At 41.7% G+C, this 25,305-nt stretch overlaps 1 protein-coding gene across 2 annotated transcripts in view; it reads right to left on the bottom strand.

Annotated features, from left to right (window-relative positions):
* MYRIP (myosin VIIA and Rab interacting protein) overlaps positions 1–25,305 on the bottom strand; it is a 210,886-nt gene that overhangs the window by 36,178 nt on the left and 149,403 nt on the right. For both annotated transcript variants that reach the window (XM_074150377.1, XM_074150378.1), the window contains exons 3-7: positions 15,539–15,675; positions 14,083–14,163; positions 13,385–13,482; positions 12,993–13,073; positions 11,271–11,420 (exon numbers count right to left, since the gene is read on the bottom strand). In XM_074150377.1, the coding sequence (XP_074006478.1) occupies positions 11,271–11,420; positions 12,993–13,073; positions 13,385–13,482; positions 14,083–14,163; positions 15,539–15,675 (547 nt within the window). The remainder of the gene's footprint in view (positions 1–11,270; positions 11,421–12,992; positions 13,074–13,384; positions 13,483–14,082; positions 14,164–15,538; positions 15,676–25,305) is intronic.

Genomic DNA, 25,305 nt, shown 5'->3' with positions numbered 1-25,305 from the left:
CTTGGTGAGGACTGATATCTAACTGCTTTGACTGAAGCTAGCCAGAAAGAGATCCCATTGTGGTGAGACATGATGATCTATTGTTGGCTCAACAGGCCATCTGGTGTAACAATTTGCTGAAATTAAAAATTAAAAAAGAAGCAAACAAACAGCCTGTTCCCCAAAAATAGATGTGCAACTTAACTGATTTTAATGCAGAGTTCTTTTGTTTGCTAGGACATACATACACATCACACAATATCCTGAGCAGCTAATGAAGTCAATGTAGTCTACAACTGCACATCTACCTGTTTCTAGGAGGGTCACATTTCAAATCAAAATGAGGTAAAATACTGTTGTGATTGATAATAAGTCCTGACTACTACTGAGGGGAAGGTGCTTTCTTTTGGAACCATATAAATAGTTCATACATTTTAGTTTTGAGTTAGACACTGGGGTCAGTTACAGAAGCCTTATTTAAATTTGGCCAGATGTTAAGAAAAACTGTGAAAGCTGGCAGCATCCTGCTAATTTCAGGAGAATTCACTCTTACATATCAAATCACACATGTAATTCTAGAAACAAGGCTACAGCAGCTCGAGTCAAGTTTTAACATCTGGCTGACACTATTTGGCTGCTGTACTTTTTATTTAATAACTGCTTTTGATGACAGTATGTGCTTAGGCAGCTTGAATGGCAAAAGGAATCGCTTTTTCAAACAACAATCAGCTTTTTTCACCGTAACCTTTTACTACTCAAAACCTCTGCCTTGGCCTTCATAACAGAGTTGGTAAAAGATGGCCTGTATACACCAGGGTTTCACTAAGAAGTATGCTTTCACGTGGCTCAGCTTCTTTAGGCAGGCCAAGTTGGCATTCTCAAATCTTTGGACATTTTAACTGATGTTCAAGTTACAAATAATGTTAATTTGTTAAAAACTGTTAATTTTTAATTTAATTTTTAAATGTTAAAAACTGTTAATTTGTTAATATATCCTGCCAGGATATATGGACAATATAAACAATTCTGCCGTAAATGCGCAGCCTGAACTGTGCTGTGGCTCACTTCACTTTGTTGTAAAGCAAGAACTACTGAACTTCCCACTCTTAAAATATATTAGGTCCAGTTCACATCTGCCATCCTCTGATATCGTTGTGTTAAAGTTGTCACGTACTGAAAGCAGCAAGTTGTTGTGGCTGTCACTATTTTCACAGTACCATGAACAGTCCCTCAGGGTACGTTCTTCTTCTGTGTGTATGGCAAACACAGAGAGATAAGAGATGCTGAAGATCCCAGAGGAAGGAATACCCTACAGTTTAATCACTAGTATCTATTTTCCCTTATTACTTAAAGAACTAAATGGTAAGGAGGAAAAGAAAAAAAAAAAATCAGGAAAAACTGAAGTAGTCTGTTCCATGATAACCTGGGCTCAAGATAATGGAAGTAACATGTTTTTTCTTATTATTAAAAATCTGTAGGTTTGACAACTTTTCTGGTGTTTTGTTTAAATGGCAGTTTCTCACCTGCCTACTCGCTGTTTCATAAACATTACACTGAAGGCTGCACCACAGGGGTGGCAGTGTATCTGCACTTAGCTCTCAACTAGCCTATTCCCATGAAAATCCAAAGCTTTTGGTGCCTCCAAAGCTTGGCTTGAGGCCATCCTCATCCTACTCCTACATTTTATCTGGGTACTGCTCTCTCTTGGACTGCTCTGCTATAAGTACCACCTCTTCTCACTGAAGATGGTTCAATGTCACAGAAGACTCAAGGAGAGAAAAGTTATGCCAAGCTAAAATAGCTTGACTGGACCCCTGCATTCAGATCCTCAAACAGGATGAAATGATGCTACTGGAAGAGTCTGTTGAACTAGCACTCTTCACTACTGCTTTTGTAGTTCTCTGTAGTTCTTGTAACTGGAGAGATTTAAATGATCAAGAAGTGACAGTGTTCTAATAAGCTCCAAATAAGAATAAAAACAAACAGAGGATTAGGTTATTTCTTGTTCTGAAAGTTAGTTTTAAATAGGGATGGAAGGACAGATAATAGAACTGTGTTTTACTCAGACAATTATGGGTGGAAAGAAAGTGTAAATATACATCCATGACAGCAGTTCAAATCACTGGTAACACCAGTAATGATACAAAAGAGGAATGTCAATAGCCAAGCCTGATGTAGGAATAGGACAGAAGCATATCCTGGCATGAGAACAAATCAGTATATATTGGCATAAACATGGCCATTTTTTCCAGAGCACAAAACCAAATGTTTGTCCACAAGTTTATCTCCAATCAATTAGTGGCCAGCCTGATGACTCTCTCTGAAAAGCAAATTACTCAAGACCTCATTTTGTTGCTTTTGCAACTAAGAGCAAACTAGAAAGTTAGTTATTTGGTGTGAAGTTACACAGCAAAAGCTCTGATCCTGGTTGGCACAGTTGCATCAACTTGAACTCAAGCTGGCACCACTAACTCAACAGCCCTACAGCTGTAGCATGGGCTACAAACCTGCGTCCACGCCTGCCCGTGCTGCTGACTTCACTGCCACAATTACTTGTGGCAGGCAGCAGAAGTACACGTTACTGTGCTGCACTTGTGCCTCCCTTCATCACAGAGATAACAGCTCATCTGTAGATCCACAGAGGACATTTTTCTGTTGGGGACACTTGCACAGGAAGCAAAACACTGAACATAAGAGAGTGGGATTGAGAAGCCTGTCTGGGAGCTGGTGCTACATGTAGTTTCCCTGAGCATGGATGCAGGGAAGTCCTAGAGGTAAGGCCAGCTACCCCGATAGGTTCTTGGATCAGTTCACATTGGAACAAGGGATATTTACCGACCAAATGGAGGAGTCATGGCCCTGAGTCTTCACCAATTGCCTATAAACTTGGACAGCAACAAGATCTCAGGGCAGAAAAAACAATCCAGTCTATTTTCCAAAAGTATCCAAATAATACAGCAGCCTAAACATGATTTTCAAATTGAGGCAGGAATGTAGGAGCTTTGGTCCTGATTTATAAAGACGTAAGAGTTAAAGAAGACCCTTCCCTTCCAGCTAAATCTACCAGCACCTTTTCTAACCAGATATTCTGGTTCCTCAGCAAAAAAACCTTGTCAGCCAGCTGCTATTTTAGGTGTATTTATTCGTAATGAATTACAAGGCTGCCCTGTATATATTTGCAGTCAGACACTAAGGTACTGCAATTGTTAGTTTCTGCAATAAATTAGTACATCAGCAGATGGCATTGCAACCAAACGGGTCATTTGCTATGTTGGCCGCACGCTCTCCTCCCTTGGAGGCATGTGCTGCATACTGGATTGCTGTGCAGTGCAGCACAGCTTGCACAATATAGTTACAGTATTGACAGGCATTTCCAAACACTTTAGTTAGATGAGTTCCCCACCGAATCCTTCCCACTGGCATCTGCTGTGAGATGTTTGTTTCAAAAAGAAAACCCAGACACATTATTATTACTCTCTTGCGGTTTTTTTACCCCTCTCCAGGGGATTTCTGCTCCATAGTTAGAATGTCTGGACAGAGAGAACTCAGCCTTCATCTTGGACTGGGCTAGCACTAAAAGGAATAATTTTCACTTCCCTCCTATTTCACCCTATTTCTTTAGTCTGGTTTAACTAGTAAAAATGTGATTTATTCTGCACTTACTCAGAGTAGATCAACGACTGACTCAGCTTCAGGAGAGACTGAGAACCCCGGGTGCCACAAGGGTAAGGCAGCTGTAGGGTCCCTGTGGCAGGAGCCCTTGCAGGCACGCACTGGGACCTCAACACCGGGGCCAAGAACAGCGAGGGCACCTCTGGATCCTGTGCTGTACAAGCTCTGACCTGTGGGGCAGCTGTTAATTTGGGCTTTGAAGATTACCTTATTTATTCAGGGAAGCAGCCTAGACTTGACAGCACAAACACAGATGACTTAAATGCAAACTTATTCGACCCCTCTCCTCGCCTGCATGTTCTACAACTACTGCTGCTAGCGGTGCAGCAAAAAAACCTCGCCCGCTCCTCATCATTGCTCTATGAATACAATCATTGAGCAGACAGAACCAGCAGGTCCCACCTACCTGAGCAAATACAGTAGCAATCCCTAAGCATCAACAGCTAATGCATCCTTTGGTAAGGAAACTCCCACACCAGGAAGGAGACAGTATAAGCTTGCAAACGGCACCACTCTGCCACAGCCTATTTATCCCTGGAAGTGATTTTCACTCTGCTCAAATGTATGCAGTCCAGACATTCAGCAGTGGGAGTGAAATACCAAGGTTTTCAAGCATCTGTTCCTTAGTTAATCTTGTATGTGGCAAAGTATCTGCTAACAACCCTATGGCTTCTGAAAAAGGGCAAGAACAGGCAGATGAATGGGAGATTTTCATACTCAATTGAAAAAAACCCTCCCTTCTTCATGCCCTGACCTAAACCCTCGTTAGGATACCCCAGCCATCAGGGCAAATCCTTCAATAACAGACTGGGAGAAAGCAAAGATGACTGCTCCCTCTGCTGCAAAAGTCTTAGAGCATCCTTCCTTCCAGGATCTGCTCAAGCTGGCTTGTTGTTCACTACTAACACAGACATCCTGGCTGCACTTTAGGTGGGTTTGCCATCCTTCTACTGGTCTTTCAGGCACCCAATCCCCTTAAAAGTATTGTTCCTTTAAAAGGAGTGCAAAGATAAGGGTCAGTTGATCAGGAATAGGTCAATCAGCAGTGTGAATCACACAGCTGTGTAGTAATATGTAGAGCCACATTTGGGTGTGCAGTTATTCTGGTTCAATTTGAATTAGTTGACCTTGAGGATCCAGAGATGGGTTGCAAGGGAGAGAGGCAGGAGGTTATTTGCCAACAAACCCATTGCTGCAGAGCATGCAAGTAGCTCTACATATCACCACACAGAAGTATAATCCATAGCGTTTGAAGGACTTTCGCCCCCCTCCCCAAATAGTAAGCAGGCCCCACGTGAAAATGCTTTGGCTGCAAGGGATTTGCAAGAGATTTGTAAGCTAGTTATAAGGGAGATTTAAATATTGGTTCCAGAACATGAGTATAAACATCCTTTTATTGTACTTATGGGGCTAACAATTTAGGAAAAGTCCTAGGAGCATAAAATAGCACAGTTCAATCAATGTAATGGATTTATGTGAAGAAGTCTATAGAAGGTTGTGGTAAATCAATTGTTACATGCTTTGACAGGACTAGAGGTCAGATGTACTAATGCAACTAATGTAACCTAAACAGTGCCTTTACAGGTACCCTTGTTCATCTAGCTGTTACTATTTCTCATATGTTCCCCCACGGCCCATTCTTTTTCCCTCCTCCCAAACTTGGAATATTCTATTACATCTCTTTAAAAAACCAAACAGTGCAGACGCTTCCCAGTTGTGTAACACCTTTCATCTGAAGATACTGAGAGCTCAGTTAGTATCCTGTGATGACCGTATTACTGTATTACTTACAGATGAGAAAGCTGAGCAACTGCAAAGGCCAGATCCCTCTTCTAGTGTAAGGCAACACGATTCTAAGTTCCTACCAGTGTACTCCACTGGGAGAGTGCAAGTGCATAAAGGAGTAGGGGAAGGAGGTGAGCTGGCATCTTCATCTCAAGTCTAATTGCAGCCTCCCACATAAACTCACCTTTTTTTTTCAAGAGAAGACTCTTCACTGCACGATTACTCTGTTTTCATTAATTTCTAGGTTACTCAGTACGCCATGCAACCTTTCCTGTCCCATTCTGACCCTTGTCTACAAAGTTGTGCTCAGCAGTGCACTCGCCCATCAGAGCGAATCACTGCATCTCCTACTCAAACACCCACTTGACAGAGGAAGCCTGAAGTGTTCTGTGTTTATTTGCTTCTCGCTGTGACAATATACACCCTGATTTAATCTAAAAATAAAGTAAGATTTGTCAGGCAGCCTAGCTCCGAACATCACAGGTTTTAAGTTAGACCTTAAAGATTTGTGATATCCAGCAGCGTATTAGGATAACATAATTAAGATAAAACTGAAAAACAACATATGATCTAAATTATTTGGAAAATAACATTACAGAATGACTATCCTTCTATGTCCTTTCTCCGACTCCCTTTCCTGCCTTAAAACCTATCTTAGTTTGCTGGCAGTAAGTGTAATCCAGCTGAATTTAGGCCTGCATGGGCTTGATCATATGTCTAGCATCCAAAACTGTCTTTTTGGATGTTTGTCAAGTGCATGAAACCAAGAATCAGTAATCTTCTGCTAGAGACATATCTCAAACTCAAACTATACAAACAACTTTAAAACGATACAGTTGTCGTGTTTAGCCTTGCACTGATTTTTTAGCCACCCAAAGCCTTAAAAAGTGGTACTAATTGCTGAGACGGAATTGCAAAAGCAGTTGTATCCTATCCTTCTGCTGCAGTGGAAGGAGGGAAATCAGCCCGATTGCTATGGACAGGGCTATCTTGATCTGAAATCGAGACCACTTGTGCAGTGAGACTACAGTGTTACACCTGCAAAATCAGCAGATGACAGTAAGATTTCTAACCTGGAAAGTACTTAGAGAAAGTTGCATCTTCTCATAATAAATATTAATTGAAGAAAGACCCATTATTTTCTAAAGTACCAAGTGCTTTTCCATCTCAAAGTGTACTGTTCTTTCTCATTCTGTGCAGACAAGAGAGTGCTGCAGTTGGCTTCTTCTGGAAGGAAACAAGACAATATATAACCCATCAGGATCCAGCTGACGGGCTTTTGGATAAACGCATGCCTGCTTCATCGGAAGTAGGTCCCAGCAATACACCCTGCGCAACCTTCTAATCCCAGCTCACGTATAAAAGCTAAATGTTCTATCTTCCATATGATGTGACATACTTATTAATTAGACATAAATAGGATGTTTTTGATACAGAGTTTTTGCCAGGAAAGAACTGATGTCAGCTGGTATCAACTTCCTACAGTGTTATGCCTCCCTTATTTGAAGCAGCTCTCCCACCGTGTTGCATGACTGCTAAACGGGATTCCTCCTCAAAAAGGTTTTCTTCAAATATTTGTTTGGGACAAACCTTCAAAGGTATAGAGCACTTGCAAAACCCTCAGAGACTTTCAAAGCAGCTTTGGAGCTCAGTCTTGTAGAACCTTCCTTCTCTTTAAAACAAATCAAAGAGGGGAAAAAAAAAAAAAAAAAAAAAAAAAGAAAAAAGTAAGCATCTGTCAGTACACTATGGACCGTATCGTTAGCCTAATCAGTAAATTTCTGCTTCCCCTGAGGTGCATCATAATGTGTATTTAATGAAATCCTCATTTTCCCTATATCCCTAGCTGTTTTATATACTATAAATTATGGATGAGCTTCTGTTTATATATGCAATCTTTTAGCTGTAAAATAAAGACCACTAATACAGCACTTAGAGCACTTAGAACACACCAGGACGCCTGAACTCCATCAATGTTTAAACAGGATACAATATGCCAACTGGTCGTTTGCTCTCACTGGCAGTGATTTATGAAGGGGAAAATGGACTGAGAGAGCAGAGAAGCATCCGCCCCTTGCTCTAAGCTCCTCCTACCCCAACGTTGTACAGCCTTTGCTTATTGGTAATGAGAAACAGATGGTGCCATCCATCTCATAAAAAGAGATGGGGAAATAAAATATTCAGCCTTGTATCACTATTTTAGCAAAGGAAAAGGATCTCAAATAAATCTAAGAGAAAAAAGGAAAAGACAGTATCTATAGTACTACCACACCATAGTACTGCAGTTAAACAACAATATATTTCAGGGAGATACCACGTGTGTGTGCGTGTTCCTTAATATGAAGATCAATAGATTTTGCTCCAATCAAGCAGGTCTCATGCACTTGGACTCTTGGCACTGTGCTGTCCCCAGCTTACACATCTCAAGTGATTCAGGGCTTTCAGAGCCCACTGGAAGCTTCTGGCTGATACGGATAAGCTACACACAAATAACTGCATTTTAAAGAAAAATTGCTTGGCAGATATAACCACACAGTTGTATCTGGAATTATTACAGCTTCCCCTCACACTGTAAGCAAGTGACCTTGCTAATAAAATGCAATGCAGTAATAAACATGGGTTTCTAAAGGCCAGTGTTATAGCATGCAACTGCCCGAAGTAACTGAATGTTACTAGCTTTATTGTGCTAGTGAAACCACACGTATTACCTTCTGCACATATTCCTTCTACCAGGACCAGAGGAAATGGTCTGAAGTTGCGGCAGGGGAGGTTTAGATTAGATATTAGGAAGAATTACTTTACTGAGAGAGTGGTCAGGTACTGGAACAGCCTGCCCAGGGAGGTGGTGGAGTCACCACCCCTGGAGGTATTTAAGAACCGCGTAGATGTGGCACTTCAGGGCATGCTCTAGTGCCCGAGATTGTTGGGTTGTGTCTGTTTGTGGGTGTTTGTTTTGGTTTGGTTTTGGTGTTTGGTGTTCTGGGATTTTTTGGTGGTTTTGTTTGGTTGGTTTTTTTTTTTTTTTTTTTTTTTTTTTTGTTGGACTCGATGATCTCAAAGGTCCCATCCAACCAAAAATATTCTGTGATTCTGTGATACACAGAAGAGAAATAAAAATATATGCCCTAAGATAAATTTCCAGTTTTAAATTATGAAATCCTAACTGCCTTAAGATTTGCCATCCTTACCTCCCTTTCCTCTGCATGTCTATCTTTCTGTTAATCATATTTCTTCTTCCCTTTTATTTACCATGTCCTGCTTCTGCTTGCTTCAAGTACTAATTTTTTTGCCAGGTAACAAAGAAAGCCTTAAACAGAACCAGATCTACTTAAATAATCCTTATTGGGAAACAGGTTCGCATATATAACTCTAACCCAGTAATAATCAACTTGGGTAGCTCTGCTAGAAAAAAAAAGCACGCTTTTTTGTGCTTCCCTTGGGGTTGTTGTGGCCACATAGTGTGTCTACAAAAACCTTGGTTACTTTAGGAACATCTGCCTTAATAAATCCGTTGCAAGAGCCCCGTTGTTAGCTGTGGCATGTACTACTAAGAAAGGGGTTTTATCGCTACAGGCAGATCTCTGCTGAAACTAAGCCAACACACACAGCTCAATGGTAGGATGTATACACAAATCAGGAGTTTGGGTTTTTTCGTCAACATAATGCCATCAGTTATGAAATAGGAAAACTTCACTTATTGCAATGGAGCCCATGAAGATTTGCTGTTAAAAGCCTAGACTCAGGAGTTCCAAAATCTACCTGGGACGGAGTTAAGGAGTTTTGCCTGGAAAGGGCATATGGCTATTAGGGCCTCTCTGACAGCTTCTGTAGAAGTTAGGTTTTGTTTTGGAAAGAAAAAAATACTGCAATTCTTCTGGCAGAAAGGTAACTTTCTCAAATCATATACAGAGGAGAAACTGATGCAGTTTAGTCCTCCAAATCTGCTGACAGATGCATGCTTACGATTTGTAGCTGAATGAAAGCAAAGTTGAATGGAAAGTAAGCTCAGGAAAAGAAAATTGGGTTGTTCCACTGCTGTTGATGAGAATCAAGCAGGTTGTAACTGCTCTACGTTTGCTCTGCACAAATTGCTTTTCAGTACACTTTTCAGTAGACCCTTTGTTAGAGCTTCCATGACTTTATTTCTGCTAGCCTAATAGGCTAATGTAACTGCAATTATATTAGCTACAGGAGCAACTGAAGTTATGCTACCTTTCCAAGGGTGTCTAGTTATACTAAGAAAATTATCTTCTATTCAAAGCAAAACAAAAATAAACACATGTGCACTTCAAAGGACAAAAGAAAACAGTAAAACAACCCTAGCATAGCAAAAGGCAGAAACTGAACTTATGGGAGGGGTGAGAACTCCGAGCAGATGGTCAAATTCATTCAGGTTTCTTATCACACTGTGGGAAGACAATTGGACCAAACGGTGACAAATGTGGTGAAAGACCCTGTAAAGAGCTAGAAAGTCCTTATACAGCACTGTACTCATCTGAATCTCTAATACTGACTGATGGCTGCAGAACTTTTGAAGCCATTCACTGGGTTTTTTTCTCACCTTAGCATGACATTTCTACTATTTCTCAAACCAATGAGTCTCCCTCTAGTGAAAATTTGGGACTCAAACTTGTTACTTCAGAACAGAATTTCAAAATGTGTTGAGTTCAAGCTTAACTCTCCAAATGCAGAAGAACAACAGGCTTCTGGTGTAATAACTGAGGATTTGAACAGCATGTTCCCCTAGGTCCTGTCCTTAAACTCCAGAAAAAGTCAGTTGAGTCAGACACAAAATTAACTTTCCCTCTTCTGGTTCTTATGTTCCACAAGCAAGCCGCCTAGGAGCTACAGCGCAAAGCGCTTAACCGTGCTCACTCTGACTCGTGATCGCTTGGTTAACAGCAGCAGCTTAAAGGCATTACTCCTTCAATTTGGAAGTAGGTAGGCGACGAGAATGTTAGTCTGCACCTCTGCAAGACCCACAGTCTTATATTCTGGCACGAATCTATTTTCACTGGCAGTGCAAGCTCGCAAACTTAGCTGGAACTAAGGCACACGTTCAATTCTGACGGTTCTGCTCAGTGGGGAGAGGTGGTTACTGGCACAGTAGCAGGACACTTGGGAGCAGCAGTTTAAACCACTGTATCAAAATGCACTGGAACTCATGTCACTATCCTCCCTCACAGATTGTGAAACAGCCTATCCAAGCCTATAGCTTATTTTCACTTCTTTTCACTTGCTGCTCTTCTAAAAATGTTACTAATGCAGCTTGTCAGATTTTCTTCAGCTGTATAGCAGCAGCTAAAGACATTGTGCTGAGAAATAAGTGAAAGAAGGAAGAAATATCATTTAGCGTAAGACATAAATGGTGCTCTACAGTTGGATTTACTTTTTTGTTTGTGGTGGTGGCTGTTTTCTTTAAGATAGCTAAGGAAAAAAAAAACCATTACAGAAATCTAACACTGTACAAAAGAAAATACAACATTCAGCAAAAATCCATATAAAAGCTAAGTGAGCATAGAAAGTGTTTTAAGGACTAAACACTGAGGCGTTGAGTCCTGTTAGCATGCAAATCAAGCAGCGAGATTGCTCATATCGCAAACAGTCCTCCCTAACGCACCACCAATACAACACAATGTCTGTGATGTACTTCTGTGACCCACAATGCACTAGGAAAGCATGCAACTGAGCAACAGTCTGTCCAGACACAGGCTTAATGCTTGTTCTCTGCAAGTCTCTACGTACCATTCCAGGTCGTAAGTACACTTCTCCATGATTTCAATCTTCCAGTTTTGTGCAGCGAAAAACATCAATAGCTGTGCTAAGTCACTCACCCATAACGTGTAGGATCCCCTGCGGCTCCCTGGAAAAGTCAGCATACTCTGATCTGAGACAGCAACAGACGCCAGGCCACTGCTCCTGGATGGTGGCCATTCAAAGTCAGCCTCGGCCTGCTCGGTTTTGCTTTTCTGCTTCTTTATAATCTGTAAGGTAGGGGGGCAGGGGATGGGAGGGGATTAAAAAACGGTGCTTGGAAAATACTCTCTGAACCGTACTAAAAAAACCTACATTAATCCTGTCTCAAGGCAAACTGACTAGGAAGAACATTTGAGTTTCCCTTTGCTTTTGCTCCAGTTCATACAAGGCTGATTCTGACAACCTGCATGCATTTCTTCTCATCTTGCAATTGCATAAGCATTGAGACAAAAAATGATAAATCATAATTGATGCCTGCAGGAACATCAGAGGCGAATTAAATAAACATGGAAACCTGTTCCTACAGTAACACTTTAAACATTAGCAGCATCTGTCAAGTCTTTTCTCAGACAAGAATGTTTGTAAAGAAACATAAAATACTAGTTATGAGGAGAATTTCAAAGGCTCCCATGGCATCTAGACACATTTCTACTGAAAACAAAGAAGTATTCCATGTTTAGGCACTATTTTTGTTTTTGAAAATCTACATCGTCTTAAGAGAGAGAAAAAATCAGATAGACTACCCGTCTCCCTACACTGAGAGATTGTATCCTGCTGCACTTCATTTCCACAACTTTTCTGACTCTAATGTAAAATATCTACAGAATATTATTCTATGGCATAAAAGATCTTGTTAGGCAGCTTTTGACAAAAGTGGTAGCAATTCAAGCCTGGCTGAGATAGGCTCTGGACTATCAAAGGCTTGATAAGCAGAATTAATCTTCTAACATCCCTATTAAAAAAGAAGGCAGATCATTTTCCATTGAGCTTCTGCTCTTCTGGCTTTTCTTGATAGCCTTATAAACAACATGTTCCTCTTCTGGTGTGTGATCCATACATTGTTGAATGGTGCATCACGTACACAGATGTGGCAATTAGCTTAGTTCACATGGAGGGAGACTAACTTAGCAGAGTGGTTACTTTACTGATCACGGGAGCTCAGCATCATTCAGTTCAGCTCATCTTGCCTTGCTTCAGACTGTCCAGAGAAACTCAAGGGGTATTTGTTCCCACTAGCCCTCGTTTCAGTGCTGTGTCAGTGCCAACTGTGAGCTTTGCAGGGAGAAGAACAAGCTTTATGGAGAAAGCGACATAAATCAGTCTCACAGAGGGTTCTGCGATTTTTTTGGGTGTCTCTCTCACAGCATCATTAACAGAATTCTGTTTCAATGATTGATGCTTTCTTTGTATGTATTGCAGATGCAGGATTCAGTAAGAGTTGGTTGGTCAAGAGCCACACTTCCTTACATTGGAAAACTTTGTGCCTTTTGGGAAGTGAATTACAGATGTAAAATTCCATCAAGCAGGGGCCTCCTCTTCCAAGCAAAGATATCACAGACCTGAGGGAGTGGTAGATCTCAGTTCTGAGGGTGCAGGTCATCAGTTTAGGCACTGGATTAAGCTTATTTATAAATGGATCTCTCTGTCAGACGTAGCTGACTAAGCCTATACTGTGGTAGTTGAAGCTGAAAGTTGTCATTTACTCTGCTTTCTGCATTAGTGTTATCATTTTTTGCTGCCGGCAAAGCTAACCAGATTAAAGGATTGTGTTTTGGCTAAGGAAAAAATGCAAGCCATACCTTCTGTACGATGGTTGTGGCCAGCTCTTCTATGAGGTCCTCCTTATGTTCCTGCAAGTAACAAGCCTCGTTCTGCTTGTCCTGCATAAAAATGGATATCTGTAGTTTCTAAAATCACATAAAACCAGCCTTTCCACAGAAATGATACAGATCAGGAAATGAGGAATATGCCCTATTGGCACTGTGGGAAGAAATTACCGGTACTTACATTGCATGTCACCTTCTGAAATGTAACATGCATCCTGGATACAAGTTCAACTCTTTAGGTATGGCATGAGATAGTCACTACTTCTTTATGTTTTCTTCTGTATCTACTTGTTTTTGTACCATTACCCAAATTAAAAGAAGCATAATTGTTCTATTTAAATTAAAACTTTTTTTTTAAATGTTACCAGGCTGTCACTGTAGGTCTCTGCCTTAGAAATAGCTTCTTCCACTGCTTCTTCTGCAACACGCAAGGCCACAGCAAGGGTATCCATCATGCTGTGTCCTAGGAGAAGAATAAGAAAAAACACCATGTTCTTTATATATGTACATTTTGCATAATGAGCTCCAAAATTCAGACTCATATTCTGGACATATATTTAAATCTCAGGTTGTTCATGACAAAGTTAATTTCCTCAATCCATAATTATGCATAAATAAACACCTTAAGAGAGAGAAATTTAAAAATTATCTCAATCGCTATGTTACATCTTAAATGTAAATATTAAATGCAATAAACCACCGTTTTTATATTGCTTATTTTAGAATCCAGCGAAATAGTTAAGAGGAAATCATAAGAAGAAAATTTGTAACCTTCCTATGAACACCAACAGAACTTAAGAAAGGGATCATCACATATGAGCATAGGAAAGGAAATGGGAGAGAAGTAACAAAAACTGAATGTTAAGAAAATCACACTAGAATAAGCATGTGTTAGCTGTAATAATTTCCCAGCATGGTACAGAAAGGACTTAGTATCTTGCTAAATGTTGCAGCTAAAAGACTGCTGAATCTGTGAACAAGACTTACCAGCACTCTAGGCTATTTGTCCAGTAATTCAAAGTGTAAGGACCATGTTTAACCAAACGAGTTTTTAGCAGCATACCTTCTGTCTGTCGGTAGAATGTAGAGTCACTGCCACAAATGCTTCCTTCATTTTCAAAGCTTCCTTCAAAAAAACTTCCTTCTGCTCAAAAAAGACAGTACCGCACATTAGCATAAGACGTACCCATTAACAGCAGAGGCATTATTAGATTAGAATATTCACTCAAGATACAGTGGCACCACACGCAAAGAGGAATAACCAGAAAATTCCTCCTACCTTTTGTATAAACCATGATTGCAGCAGCTTTTGTATAAAATATTTTTTTTTTTATATGAAAGACCTCTCATTCGTTTTGGATGGAGTAAACTATTTGTACAGTAAAAGAGAGAGAGAGGAAGAAGCTACTAGGTATAAAACTTAGATGGTAGAAGTTAAGTACAGGGAGTTTGCCTGTAATATGACATTTGGGGTTGAAATAGATTCTACATTTTAAAGGGCAATTCTGTATAAATAAGCCAAAACCCAGACACGTATAATAGTATTTATCTTTAAAGGGAACAAAAAATTTACCTAACAGTCACATGGAGAGTAGAAGAAAGTTAGCAATGACATTTAGACTTAAAGACCTTCCTTAGAAAGGTCTCACAGAGAGTGCAGATGCCACTGAAACTCATTATTGCAGGGTTCACACTTCCATTCAAGGACAAAATGAGTGAGACTACTACATAAGTAAAGGCAGCAACACATCATATTAAAGTTCTGAAGAATCCATTCCCACAGTTTTTAAGTCTATTGTCCCACTTCTCCCCTCACAGACATGAATTTTCTTGTCTTTATACATATTTGTTCTCAACTGTTATGGAATCTTCTCTAGAAAAATGAATTTCCTAGTTACCATCATGACACCAAACGCCACTTCTAACTCATTTTATATCTCCAGTTACTCTTCTTATGGGGTGGTGCATTGTAACACCATAGTTAAGGGAGAATTGTGTCTCTTCATTTAAAAGGGACATGCCCATGCTTAATCAGCATCTTTTAACAATTTACAAACATCAATAAAAAATAAGACCTGGCCAGTTTCAGAACTTTAGGCATGCAAATCTCTAAGTGAGGACAATCTAAGTTTTGGCCAACTTGGATACTGAACATATCCCACGTTAACCAAATCTTGCTTCAAACACCATGGAAATGTGCTCTCACACCAAATGTTGAATGCAAAATTATTTTGTTATTCATTGACTACTCAGAACTGTGATAAATTCTTGGAACATGGGCTAGGATAGAAACTGCAATTTACAGACTGAAGATATCAGTTCTTCTGTATCAGTGGCATAATTAAGATTAAAAATTCTTTGAATTCTTAAATAGCTCTCTAGATAGTTCACCTCTTCTTTTCTCTCTCCACTGAAAAGAGCCTTAAAAATATTTTTTGAAATAATATCATAATTTCCATTGTCTCAGCTTGTGTATTAAAGTAGATAAGCTAATAAGGAATCAACACAGCTGTTCTTACCTATTGCATCAGGACAAACTCCGCTCTCCAGTTTATGCTTCTTGTACAAGTTCTTCAGGACTTTGGCACTTCCAAAACACTTAAAGCGGCTTTTGACATTATTATAGTACCAATCCAGAGACTGGGTCCTTAGAAGCCTAAAACAGAAAAATAACCAACATATTTGGAATGATTCTACAACAAATAAACCTAAAGAGTTCAACATGCTTTTATGTAAAAAAGGTTATTTTAGGACTCAGAGCATAAACAACTTAATTTCTGAATACTTCTTCACTGTTTGTACTTTGCAAGTGTCCAGTACACTGAGGCAAAAAAAAAAAAGGTAATTCATGAGCAAATATCTGCTTCATATTACTCAAAGTTTTATTTCATAGAATCATAGAATGGTTAGAGTTGGAAGGGACCTTAAAGATCATCAAGTTCCAACCCCCCTGCCATGGGCAGGGACACCTGCCCATTTGGTTTTGCTACCGTCAGAAGAGGTGCTCTCCCCTTTTACATTATAATGCCAACACTACAGCCTTTTGAAAAATATAAACAAGCTTCGGAACAGCACAGGAACGTTTTAAAAATACTCTTTATTTACATGGATTCACAGATAATGTAAGAACATTAGCCCATTAATGCACCACAATAAAAAAAAAATCATAAAAATACATCACTGCTATTATTTGGGGAAAGCAACATAGTATATGAAGCCTAATTAGATGACTTCAAAGCAGAACAAGCAAAGAACAGTAGGCAGACAAACTTTTTTGGGGGAAGGAGTCACAACTGCACTTTGATTTCTTTCTTCCAACTGTAATCATCGCTGACATCAGTAATTCATCCTAATGGATTTGTCCCCAGGGTTCATATACTTCTATAAAGGCATGAGATACTGTGAAATTCTTTCTTCTTTTCCACGTGGCAATGGGCTCCTGCTCCACCTGTTAGTTCAGTAGTAGGGGGAGAGAACCTGCACTCCATTCCCAGGCAACACAATCACAGGGTAACCCACAGCAGACCTGTACGTTTCCCACCAAGGGTGTCACTGGAGAGGGGGATCCTAATGTTCCACCTACAAATTAAAGCTGACTTCCCCAAAAGCCTCCATGAAGGAGAAATAAGCCTGAGACAGGGAACATTGAACTAATTCTGTGTGTTTGCTTCCCTGTTTGAGTCCATTTGTTCCTCTGCACATTGCCACAGTAGTTTATTTATAATTAATTTACTGCCCCTCCATTGCAGGAACCAAGATATTTTTACAGGACACGAAAGCATTTCATATAAAAGGGTATTTAGTATAAGCTGAGAAATAACTTCACCTAGGTACTAATTACAAAAATCAGGGTCTTGGACCTAGAAGCCCTAGGGAGATTGTTACCTAATTAAGTGAAGAGATGATTCTTAACACCAACATTTTAGAAAAGAAAAAGCTAAGGTGAGCGTTCAGTGTCAATATATGAACTCCTAATGAAATGATGTTACTATCAGGATTGTTGGACTCTCAGCATCTCCAGACTTGAAGACATTCAGATGATTTAATTCTGTGTTTTAAACCTGGAGTGAAAACAGAAATAAAACAAAAGTCCTGCTGTAACCTTTAAATTTTCCTTTAGGGACTCTGGACTTTTCTTTATATAGTGCAAAGCAAGCGACGATCCACAATTTTTGTTTAACACACACCATTTCATAAGCAAATAAAATTTCACCTATTGAGAGACTAGCGATGTAGTTCTTACTCGGCGCTGAACCTCAGGAGATACTCAATAACAAACAAACATGCTGACCCTGGGGTTTCAGCTAAACGCTTCCAGGACAGCTCTGGATTTTTTCAGTTTCAATATACTGCTAAAAAGGAATATCCACTTCACATAAAACAGAACATCATGATATAGTCCACTTCTCTGTCACCACTGCAAAGTTTTCAGTAGCAAACCCCAGCAGCGGGAAATTAAAAATAAAAATCAATGAAGCGTATTGTATTCAAACTGTGAACTCTTAAAGTTACATTAGTTGCTCTACTGAAGACAACTGAAGAAAAAACACATAATGAAACAGAAGAACATTTTTTCTGTATGCTGTGTCAGCAATTAGAAGCAGGAGAGATGTTTACAGATAACGTAAGAAAATTAGCCCTTCACTATCTGGTACGTGATCACCTAAGGAATCTAAAGACATACAAGTCCATGGGACCTGATGAAATCCATCCCAGAGTCCTGAAGGAACTGGCTGATGAAGTTGCAAAACCACTTTCCATGATATTTGAAAAGTCATGGCAGTCAGGTGAAGTCCCTGCAGACTGGAAGAAAGGAAACATCACACCCATTTTTAAAAAGGGAAGAAAGGAGGACCCTGGGAACTACCGACCTGTCAGCCTCACCTCTGTGCCTGGGAAGATCATGGAACAGATCCTTCTGGATGCCATGCTTGGGCACATGGAGGACAGGGGGATGATTCAGGACAGCCAACATGGCTTTACTAGGGGCAAGTCCTGCCTGACTAACCTAGTGGCCTTCTATGATAAAGTGACTAGGTCAGTAGACAAGGGGCGACCTATGGATGTAATCTATCTGGACTTCTGTAAGGCCTTTGACACAGTTCCTCACAACATTCTACTTGCCAAATTGGAGGGATACGGATTTGATGGGTGGACGGTTCGGTGGATAAGGAATTGGCTGAATGGTCACACCCAGAGGGTGGTACTCAATGGCTTTAAGTCCAGATGGAGAGCAGTGACTAGTGGTGTCCCTCAAGGGTCCGTCCTGGGACCAGTACTGTTTAACATTTTTATCAAAGACATAGACAGAGGGATTGAGAGCACCATCAGCAAGTTTGCAGATGACACCAAGCTGTGTGGTGTTGTCGATACACCGGAGGGACGGGATGTCATTCAGGGGGACCTGGACAGGCTGGAGAGGTGGGCCCAGATGAACCTCATGAGGTTCAACAAAAGCAAGTGCAGGATTCTGCACCTGGGAAGAAACAATCCTCAGTATAAATACAGACTGGGGGATGAGGTATTAGAAAGCAGCCCTGAGGAAAGGGACTTGGGGGTGCTGATGGACGAGAAGATGGACATGAGCAGGCAATGTGCTCTCGCAGCCCAAAAGGCCAATCACATCCTGGGCTGCATCAAAAGAAGTGTTGCCAGCAGATCCAGAGAGGTGATTCTGCCACTTTGCTCTGCTCTGGTGAGACCTCACCTGGAGCACTGTGTGCAGGTCTGGAGCCCTCAATATAGAAAGGACATGGACCTGATGGAGCGGGTCCAGAGGAGGGCCACCAAAATGATCAGGGGGCTGGAGCACCTCTCCTATGAGGACAGACTGAGGGAGCTGGGGTTGTTCAGCTTGGAGAAGAGGAGGCGCCGGGGAGACCTCATAGCGGCCTTCCAGTACCTGAGGGGGGCCTACAGGAAGGCTGGGGAGGGTCTGTTTACAAAGGCCTGCAGTGACAGGACGAGGGGCAATGGTTTTAAGCTGGAGAAGGGGAGATTTAGATTGGATATTAGGAAAAAATTCTTTACCATGAGGGTGGTGGAACACTGGAACAGGTTGCCCAGGGAGGTGGTTGAGGCCCCTTCCCTTGAGATATTCAAGGTGAAGCTTGACGAGGCCCTGGGCAACCTGGTCTAGTTGGGGGTGTCCCTGCTGACTGCGGGGAGGTCGGACTAGATGACCTTTGGAGGTCCCTTCCGGCCTGGACCAATCTATGAATCTATCTGCACAGTAATATCCCAAGCCTAACCATGGTTCTCAGGAGGCTGATTGGTTCTAATATTCACCATTCCACAAATATCACTAGCATGTGACAAGGGCAAAAATCCTTTTTTTTTTTTTTCTGGAAAATGTCCTTAGGCACTGTGCACAGACAACTGACGTCTGATGAAGCACAAGTGGCTGGAGACAGAGCACGAGCAAGGGGAAGCAGGTCTACGTCTGTCTGTGAAGTCCAGGGTTTCTGAATTCCAATAATGCTGTCACCAAGAAATCTGTTAGGATGCCTGTCCAAGTCCTGACCAATTCCTGACCCAGTGACCAGGGCTTGGCTGTCTGTGAAGGAGGGCAAATTTTTCTCCCAAACCCGCAATTCTTCGGCATCTTGGAAATGTGCCTTCTTTGTGGGCAGGAACCATTTGCTCTCATGGAAACTGTGTCAGAAGGGAACAAACACTATGTCTTCTGCTTGCTGAATTTGATTCGCTTTTGTCCACTGAGTTTCTAAAGGTGCTGGCAGGGTAAGGTTTCAGTCAATAGCACGGCGTCACAATCATTATGACAGATAAAACTTAAGTGTGCACAGCTGGGTTGGAAAGGGCTTAGCAGGAGGTATTGGCCAGGAAGGATGCTCTTCTGCCCAGGGAACACAGTGCACTCCACACTGTTCACAAAACAGTCTCATAGCAGCATCACTGCTGGTGGACTCACAGCACTGTAAGTCCTCAAATACATTGCTTTAGGGCTTTCAAGATCCCTACCAACTACCTTAGTACATTTACCAAGCAGACTCAGCTCCACTGGCCCAAAATGCTAAACTTGTCATCTTCTTGGAAGCCAAGCAGACCCAGTTCCTAACGTTCAGACTGAGTGACAAGGTATGAAAAGCAGGAAGTCACCTATCTCACTGTACTAACTGTAAGAGTTAAGCTAGTCGGTTATGAACGCTGACCTGGCAATTTGGGAAAAATGCGAGATGGGATTCATTGCAAGCCTGCTTCCCCATCTTTTCCCCAAGTTACCATGTTTTTCTGAGTCTGATCAATACTGTTTCTGTACAAATAGAAAGCTAACAGCCCTGATTTTTTAATGAGGTGAGACACTGCTTTGCAACTAACATAATTTTAGAGACAGGCTTTGTATTTGTAATTATAACATCTTCCATGTGTGATCTTTGGAAGAGTCAAAAGAACAGGAGATCATGTATCTCAAAGCAACAATGAAAGAAGAGGTGCTTGCCTCTGTGCTAGCTAATCTGGTGTAAACACAAAGATTGGGATATTTTTTTATATATATATATATAAATTTCCTCATTGCTGCAGTATTAACACTTTGTGAGTAATCTTCTCATCCTTCTCTCTCCTACGTGTTGGAGAGCTACCAACAACTCCCAATCTATGCCTCTGTCCTGCACACATTTTATAGCAGATTACAATGCCTCCTCTAAAGCTTTTCAGCCTCTTAACTTTCAAATAAGACACAATGTCCCTGCTGATTCCTCCAGAGGAGAAAGGATTTGGAGAAGAGAATATTTCTCTTATAGATACCAAAATAAAGGACCCACTCAAAAGAGAAATAAGAGCATTTTCGCCTTATTTCAAAATCCTTTAATGTTGACCTGTATTTTAAAGCTGTATTCTGCAAAAGCAGTCCATGAGTCCAGAATAACGAAAGACTACGACAGCACTGGCATTAAATTGTTAAAATGAAACACTTTCCTTATCACCTCTAATAGAAAGTGTGCAAGTTCTCTCTCTGAAATTAAAGTTCACATGTAAAGGATATTAGTTGTATGCATTTTAAAGATGCAAAAGCCATTTCTCTCTCTTTCTGTGCCATAAAGACTGTTATTTCTTTATTGCTAAATAGCCTTAAATGCTAAGGACATTATTTACGTTATATAATATTGCCATGGAGTTGAGTTGCATTTTGATGTGCTTTTGGCAGAGGGGAATACTGTGATTTTAAAAATTCTGCCTTACTAGAAAGTGTGAAAGCTTAGGCAGACACTTTTGGTTTAATACCATTAAAACCTAACAAGTATTATAAAGCCCTTGTCTTATTTTTAGTGCAGCAATATGTTTGCCCTAATCAAGTAGCACCGTAAGAGCAACAGATAAGGCCACTAAAATCTTTACACGAAGTTTTGTATGAGTACATTTCTCACCTGCGGCACTCAAAGCCTGATTTTTTAGCCCTCGCCTGAAGAAAAAAAAAAAGTACACCAGCTGTGCTGGGGAGTGGGAACATGAACCATTTATCTCATTGTTAGTGCTGATCACAAGAAGATCACGTGAAAGATGCCACGTATGCAGGCTTACAAGCGTTCACTACTAAATACAGAGGAGGTTGTTTAATGACTGATTTACCACTTCAATTTTTTTTTCTTCTTTCACAGAATCATAGAATTGCCTAGGTTGGAAGGGACCTTTCAGATCATCTAGTCCAATCATCAACCTAACACTACAAAAACCATCACTAAACCATAGGGATGGTGCCTCAACCACTGCCCTGGGCAGCCCAGTCCAATGGGCAATAACCCCTTCCGTGGAAACATTTTTCCTAATATCCAATCTGAACCTCCCCTGGCGCAACTTGAGGCCATTTCCTCTTGTCCTATGGCCTGGGACTTGGGAGAAGAGACCAACCCCCCCTGGCTGCACCCTCCTTTCAGGGAGTTGGAGAGAGCGAGAAGGTCTCCCCTCAGCCTCCTTTTCTCCAGGCTGAACACCCCCAGCTCCCTCAGCCTCTCCTCACAAGGCTTGTTCTCCAGACCCCTCACCAGCTTTGTTGCCCTTCTCTGGACACACTCCAGCCCCTCAGTGTCTTTTTTGTGGGAAGGGGCCCAAAACTGGACACAGCCCTCGAGGTGGGGCCTCACCAGTGCCCAGTACAAGGGAGACCATCACCTCCTGACTCCTACTCGCCACACTGTTCCTGACACAGGCCAGGATGCTGGTGGCCTTCCTGGCCACCTGGGCACACTGCTGGCTCATCTTCAGCCCACAGTCGACCAACACCCCCAGGTCCTTTTCTGCCAGGCAGCTCCAGCCACTCTGCCACAAGCCTGGAGCGCTGCAGGGGGTTGGTGTGACCCAAGGGCAGGACCTGGCACTTGGCCTTGTTGAACCTCATCCCATTGGCCTCGGCCCATCCATCCAGCCTGTCCAGATCCCTCTGCAAAGCCTTTCTACCCTCCAGCAGGTCGACACTCCCACCCAACTTGGTGTTGTCTGCAAATTTACTGAGGGTGCACTCGATCCCCTCGTCCAGATCGTTGATAAAGATGTTAAAGACAACCGGCCCCAGTACCAAGCCCTGGGGGACACCACTCGTGACCGGCCACTGACTGGATTTAACTCCATTCACCACCACTCTCTGGGACTGGCCCTCCAGACAGTTTTTAACCCAGCAGAGAGTCCTCCCATCCAAGCCATGGGCAGCCAGTTTCTCCAGGAGGATACTGTGGGGAACCATATCAAAGGCCTTACTAAAGTCCAGGTAAACAACATCCACAGCCTTTCCCTCATCCACCAGGCAGGTCACTTTGTCACAGAAGGAGACCAGGTTTGTCAAGCAGGACCTTCCTCTCATGAACTCGTGCTGGCTGGGCCTGATCACCTGGTTGTCCTTCATGTTCTGCATAATGGCACTCAGGATGATCTCTTCCATGACCTTCCCAGGCACCGAGGTCAGACTGACAGGCCTGTAGTTCCCCAGATCATCCTGCTGGCCCTTCTTGTGGATGGGTCTCACATTTGCTAGAAGCCAGGCAGCTGGGACTTAATTCTATTAGATTCTATGATTCTACGATACTCGCTATTACCTCCCTGCAGCCCCACTGATTCCGTCGATAGTCCACGTTAAGATATTAAAAATCTGACTTTATGGTATACTTAGGTATACAATAACAGTGCAATAATCACAGAGCAATATAAGATTTTTATACTTCCATTTTACAGGAAAAGGTGCTCCTTCAAATATTCATTTATTCTTTTTAAAAGCATTAAATTAATTCCTGCCCCCACCACCCCCCAGCATTACCACTGCATTTACTACCAGCAGACTTACAGGTTGGCTGCAATTTTCATTATAAACCCAATTTTTCAGAGTTTTGTAACTTAGTTGTGAGATGCTTCCCATGGTTCTTACTACGTAAAACAGGAAATAATAAAAAGGACCTAGTAGCAGACCCACTAAAGTAATGTCCATCATAAAAAAGGTCTTCATTAAATAACTGCTTAATGTTCTGGAATGGGCATCAGTACTAGTCAGCCCTGAAACACAGACATTCCGCAGAAATTTCCCAGACAACTGATGATAAGCTAACAACCATTCAAGCTCACTAGAAACCAAATAAGACATTGCTGAAAATAACTTATACCTAGGGGGAGGAAGGTGGGGGGGAAGGGAAGAAGAAAAAAAAAGACTTCAAAAATTGTTACCCCATGCTTCTCCTGATGTGTCCATGCCCTAGTGTAACATGCAGTCTCGGGTCACTTGAGATCTGCATTCAGCAACTGGCTAGATTCACTCAAGGAGGGAGCTGCTTTACAATTCTTGGACTTTTTTACTTTTGTGGATGTGACAATTTTTTAAAATTAAGTAATGAAAATTTAAATAGCCAAACAAACCCACCTCTGAAATACGAAACTATCTGCAGATCGGACTGCTGCTCTGTGGGAGACTCCAAAACACAATGCAACCACATCAAACAGAAGAAATATTAGAAGTTTAAATTTTCAGTGGAAAAGCAACATCAATGTTTAATTTTCACTCTTTCAGAGCTCTCCCAAGGCACCTTGAACTGCCCAAAGGCTCAGCCATGACTGAAGCGATGGAGGGGCTGGGAGCCAGGAGAAGACTGCCTGCTGAGCTACACCAGAGCGGGGACACCGGTGGATAGGAGCCCTCCAAAGCCAACCTGCTTCACCATGCTGCTGGGCCAGAGGCAGAGGCATGCTGCAGTTAAATATTCTTGTCTTTAACCGTGGTGATCCCCCGCAAGCAGGTGACTGGTGCTGTAGGACCGACATCCTTGAAGCCCTGCCCCTCCTGGGGAGCCGCACGTCCATCACCCTCCAGCTGCACCGGCACCATGTTACACATCAGTTCTCCGGGAAACTCCAGCTAATCCAGATTATGCTGTCTCAGGCACACCGTCTGTCACAGGCTCCCGACGCAGGCTATCTCTCTGTACTGGCCTCACGTAGAATAGGAAGCTCAAAGCCCTTGTTTCCATTTCCCAGGCACTGAGTGGCCTCAGCCTAGTGCCCAGAGAAAAAATTAAAATTTAGCCTGTCACTTCTTATTTAGTCAGTTTTAGAGTAAAATTGCTTCAAACTCAGCATCCTGAAATATTCTTTCTCTGCCAATAGCAATATTTGCTTTTTCCCTTGGGCTGATGTTTTAGAGCTTGTAATGTACTGTTCTTTACAAATTGTTGAATTAAAAGTATTTCAGTTCCTTTCAGTTTCAGTGAAATCAAACATACTTCCAGGCTCAAGAGTGCAACTTCACCTTCATTCCCTTCAGGATGAATCACTACTTAGAGCACACAAACACCACACACGTGAATATCCTGCCAATGGCTCAGTGCTCTAAAAATCAGGCTTAAAAAAACCCAAATAATTGAGAAAGTTCACCCCTCTGAAGCCCTGAACAGGAACTTCTGTCGGCTTTTGGCCAAGCTCATGTCATTCCAAGATGGGACTTGTATTTCCCTGATTGTTCTGCACCTATCCCCTGCCTGTGAAAGGCAGTTGTTCACGCCTCAAGAACTTTTAGCCCAACAGGCCACTGCTAACTCCTCGTGACACTTCCTTCCCAAGCTTTAAGTTGAAATCCTATTTATTTTTCTCTAATGGCATTCTGCAGATTACCCATCTTGTATGTTATACAAGAACTAATAAACTAAGGTTTGCACAGAGGTAAAAAAGGAATTTCTTTTTTCCCGTCAAAAAGACAGCTGTATGTGCAACCCTCAAATTCGCTTATTCTCTCCTTTACCTTTCAAATCAGCAGTCAAAAAGTTATGGGAGGAAGACAGAGTAGGTTTTATATAGA

Source organism: Numenius arquata, chromosome 7 (assembly GCF_964106895.1).
Source record: "Numenius arquata chromosome 7, bNumArq3.hap1.1, whole genome shotgun sequence".
NCBI classification, from domain to species: domain Eukaryota; kingdom Metazoa; phylum Chordata; class Aves; order Charadriiformes; family Scolopacidae; genus Numenius; species Numenius arquata.
Note: the sequence above shows the minus strand (reverse complement) of the source record. Positions and strands in the feature narration are given on the sequence as shown.